Here is a 3,198-nt window from a genome sequence, read left to right as displayed (position 1 = left end):
CCAGGATCCCATTGTCCTTCTTGGCCACCAGGGCACACTGCTCATGGCCAGCCTGTCACCCACCAGGACACCCAGGTCCCTCTCCTCAGAGCTCCTGTCCAGCAGCTCATCCCCAGCCTGCACCGGTGCACGCGGTTATTCCTCCCTAGGTGCAAGACTAGACACTTGCTCCCATTAAACCTCCTCTGGTTTCTCTCTGCCCAGCTCTCATCCTGTCCAGGTCTCACTGAACGGCAGCACAGCCCTCCAGCATGTCAGCCACTCCTCCCAGCTTTGTATCATCAGCAATCTTGCTGAGGGCGGACTCCGTCCCCTCCTCAGTGGAGATGTCGAACAGGACCGGACCCAGCACCGACCCCTAAGCGTTAGGGATGCACCGCACTCCGCACCGCCGATCTCAGCCCTCCGAGCTCCGCCACCTCCCAGCCCACCTCGCCATTTCCACACCCCCTCAGCCTCGCCCTCGGTCCCCAGCTCCGGAGGCGCGCAGCCCAGGGAGGGGCCGCGCCGGCTCAGTGCGTGCGGCCATGGCGGCCTTCGTGCGGGAGCTGGAGCGGCGGGCCGGGCCGGCGCTGCGCTTGGAGCAGCGGGCGGGCGGCGTGGGCTGCGTGGTGTGGGACGCGGCGTTGGTGCTCGCCAAGTTCCTGGAGCGCGGCGCGTGGCCGCTGTCCCGCAGGGCCGTGCTGGAGCTGGGCGCGGGCACCGGCGCCGTCGGCATCATGGCGGCCACGCTGGGGTGAGCTGCGGGGCTCGGGGGGAGCGGAGTTGGGTTTGGGGGGCGCGGTGCGAGGGCTGACGGCCGCCGCTCGCCCCAGGGCCGACGTGACGCTCACCGACCTGCGGGAGCTGCAGGAGCTGCTGGCCGTGAACATCGAGAACAACCGGCACCTGGTGACCGGGTCGGTGCGAGCCGAGGTACTGAAATGGTTTGTATGAGCTCGGACGCGCTCCGTCCCGCAGCGCCGCGCCCGCCCCGCGCTCACCCCGCGCTGTCCCCGTGCCGCCCCGCAGGGGTGAGGACGTGTCGGACTTCCAACCGCCGCCCGACTACATCCTCATGGCCGACTGCATCTACTACGAGGAGGTAAAGGAGGGCCGGGGGGGCACTGCCCGGGTGCTCCTTTGGGAGACGACGTCGGGAAATGCTCCTTCGTGGGCGCCCCACGGATGCTCCGTGCAGCAGTGTGGGCTGGGTTGGGTGTGAGCCCACCAGGCGCTGCCCCCTCCAACTCTCACCGGTTCCTCCTGGGCTGCCCAGCTTGCTCCCCGTGTTCTCCTTGTCCTGCATAATGTGCCAAAAATAACCTCCCTGAGAAGTCCTCCCGTGGGCAGAGTTACAGAGTTAGAGGGTCCGGTGCCGATACAATGAGCGTCACATCCTCACCCATTTCTGGGCAGTCGTTGGAACCGCTGCTGAAGACGCTGCGGGAGCTCACCGGCCCCGATACCTGCGTGCTGTGCTGCTACGAGCAGAGGACCATGGGGAAGAACCCTGAAATAGAGAGAAGGTACTTTGAGGTGAGAGCTTGAACACGTGCAAGGGGACGGGCTGGGTGCGGGAGCCGGGCTGAGCTGCACCTCAGTGGCCGTCGTGGCACAGCCCGGGCATTGCTGCACGCAGCAGCGTGTTTGCCTTGAGGTGGGGCAGTGGGTTCGGCTGCAGTTCCTGGTGTGACTCTCCAGTGCAGTCGGTGTCAGTGTTTCTGAATGATCTCTGCTTTCCCATAGTTTGTTTCCTCCCTCAGCTCGTAGGGGCTCAGCCAAGTTGATCTTGCAGGCACACGGCGGAGTCCGTGTGTGTTTGTTTTCTTTTCCCTGCAGTTGTGAGGGCTGGCAGACCGAGGCAGGTGCTGTGCTTTGGTGCTGTGCTTTGGAGACGGAAGCAAACCCTAAAGCTGTATAGGTTTAGAGTATTTGTTAGTTTATCCTTTAACTGACGACCGATCTTTTACACTGCAAGGTGTCTGCAGCTTTAAATTGGCTCTGGGTTAATTAAAATGAGGGTAAACGAGCTGCACGGGGAGGCTGCCTGCTTTGGGCCCTTTGTCATGGTGCACGCTCCGTTCCAAAGGGCAGTGCCACCGAATGAGCCCATGTTCTGTCCTCACAGCTGCTTCAGGTGGACTTTGAGCTGGAACGAGTTCCCCTGGATCAGCACGACGAGGAGTATCGCAGCGAGGACATTCATATCGTGACCATCCACAGGAAGCGGACGGTGAGTGAGCGGGGCTGGCACAGCACGCCCTGCCAGGAGTTAGCAGAGCCACTCTTGGCTTGGCACAGTGGGAGCATTCGTGGTTGGAGCTGTAAAGTGACTGTGAAATACCATCAGGGACCCTGTGAAGCTGCAGAGCAGAGCCGCGCTCTTAATTGCGAAGCCCAGCTCTGTGCCAGCTGCCAGCCTTTGTGCTGGGAGGATGTGGGCTGTGGGCTGAAGGTCTGAGGTGCCCAAAGTATTAAAAACCACACACAGTGCTGCTCTCAGCACCCCGTGCTCCGCTGTGCCGCCCTCTTCCAGACCCCACTGCATAGAGGTGGAGCCGAGCAGCCTGTCCGTGTCAGTAATCACATGTTGCTTAAAGACAGATAGGCATAAAGAAGGTACTTGATGCTGGCATGACACGTGAGCCCAGTGTAAAAGCAGAACCGCTCTGCTCAAACACCTGCACCATTCTGTTTTCTCTTTGAATCCCTTCGCAGAACTCCCCATCGTGAGCCCTCTGGCAGCTGCCCGGATTGCTGCACAGGAGGGAACCCCACAAATAGCATTTGTGACATAGAAGGAGGAGAAGTGGCCTCGCTGGGCTGCGTGCACCTTTCCACGAGGAAGGCCGTGGTCTCTGCTGCCTGCAGGCTCAGCTGGGAGGGCCCAGAATGGAAGCACGGTGCAGCCCAAGGACAAAACCCTGTGTGGGAGACAGACGAGCCCGGAGAGCCACTCAATAAAGCTCTTGTACTGGAGATGGGCTGTGGCTGGTTGCTTCCTTTCCAGACCGTGGTTTCCTGCATTGCAGAGGTCCTGGGAGCTGCGCTGCAGGGGCAGTCGTGGTGATGGGCACTGTGTGCATGCAGTCAGTGCCTGTGCCACGTGGGATTGTTCTTTCTTTTACCTCCATCTGCACTTTTCTATTCTGAGGAGGCGCAGCACTGAATGTTGTCACCTTTCAGCTGTTCTGGTGAGCAGGTTCTTCTTGCAGT

General features: G+C 61.1%; 1 protein-coding gene across 2 annotated transcripts; it reads left to right on the top strand.

Annotated features, from left to right (window-relative positions):
* The first annotated feature begins 501 nt into the window (after positions 1 to 501).
* Positions 502 to 2,885, top strand: VCPKMT (valosin containing protein lysine methyltransferase). 2 transcript variants are annotated; one of them, XM_065755659.1, is made up of 6 exons: positions 502 to 736; positions 816 to 926; positions 1,012 to 1,084; positions 1,399 to 1,518; positions 2,111 to 2,215; positions 2,701 to 2,885. In XM_065755659.1, exons 1-6 carry the CDS (start codon positions 528 to 530, stop codon positions 2,713 to 2,715), a joined length of 633 nt encoding a protein of 210 aa, XP_065611731.1. In that variant the 5' UTR covers positions 502 to 527; the 3' UTR covers positions 2,716 to 2,885. The 2 variants fall into 2 exon arrangements, with proteins under 2 accessions (XP_065611731.1, XP_065611730.1); XM_065755658.1 differs by having other exon boundaries at positions 2,111 to 2,219.
* The last annotated feature ends 313 nt before the right edge of the window (positions 2,886 to 3,198 follow it).

The sequence above is a fragment of the Cyrtonyx montezumae genome, unplaced genomic scaffold (genome assembly GCF_038088225.1).
Source record: "Cyrtonyx montezumae isolate F1298 unplaced genomic scaffold, pur_monq_1.0 scaffold_10, whole genome shotgun sequence".
Taxonomy (NCBI): Eukaryota; Metazoa; Chordata; class Aves; order Galliformes; family Odontophoridae; genus Cyrtonyx; species Cyrtonyx montezumae.
The sequence above is the reverse complement of the archived record's forward strand: the minus strand, read 5'-3'. Positions and strand labels throughout refer to the sequence as shown.

What these genes read in the sequence shown, in the direction of transcription:
- VCPKMT (XM_065755658.1), top strand. Translation starts at nt 528, where the DNA reads ATGGCGGCCTTCGTGCGGGAGCTGGAGCGGCGGGCCGGGCCGGCGCTG. An exon ending in TAGAGAGAAGGTACTTTGAG is followed by an intron (nt 1,519 to 2,110) that starts GTGAGAGCTTGA and finishes CTGTCCTCACAG; the next exon opens with CTGCTTCAGGTGGACTTTGA. An exon ending in CCACAGGAAGCGGACGGTGA is followed by an intron (nt 2,220 to 2,700) that starts GTGAGCGGGGCT and finishes ATCCCTTCGCAG; the next exon opens with AACTCCCCATCGTGAGCCCT.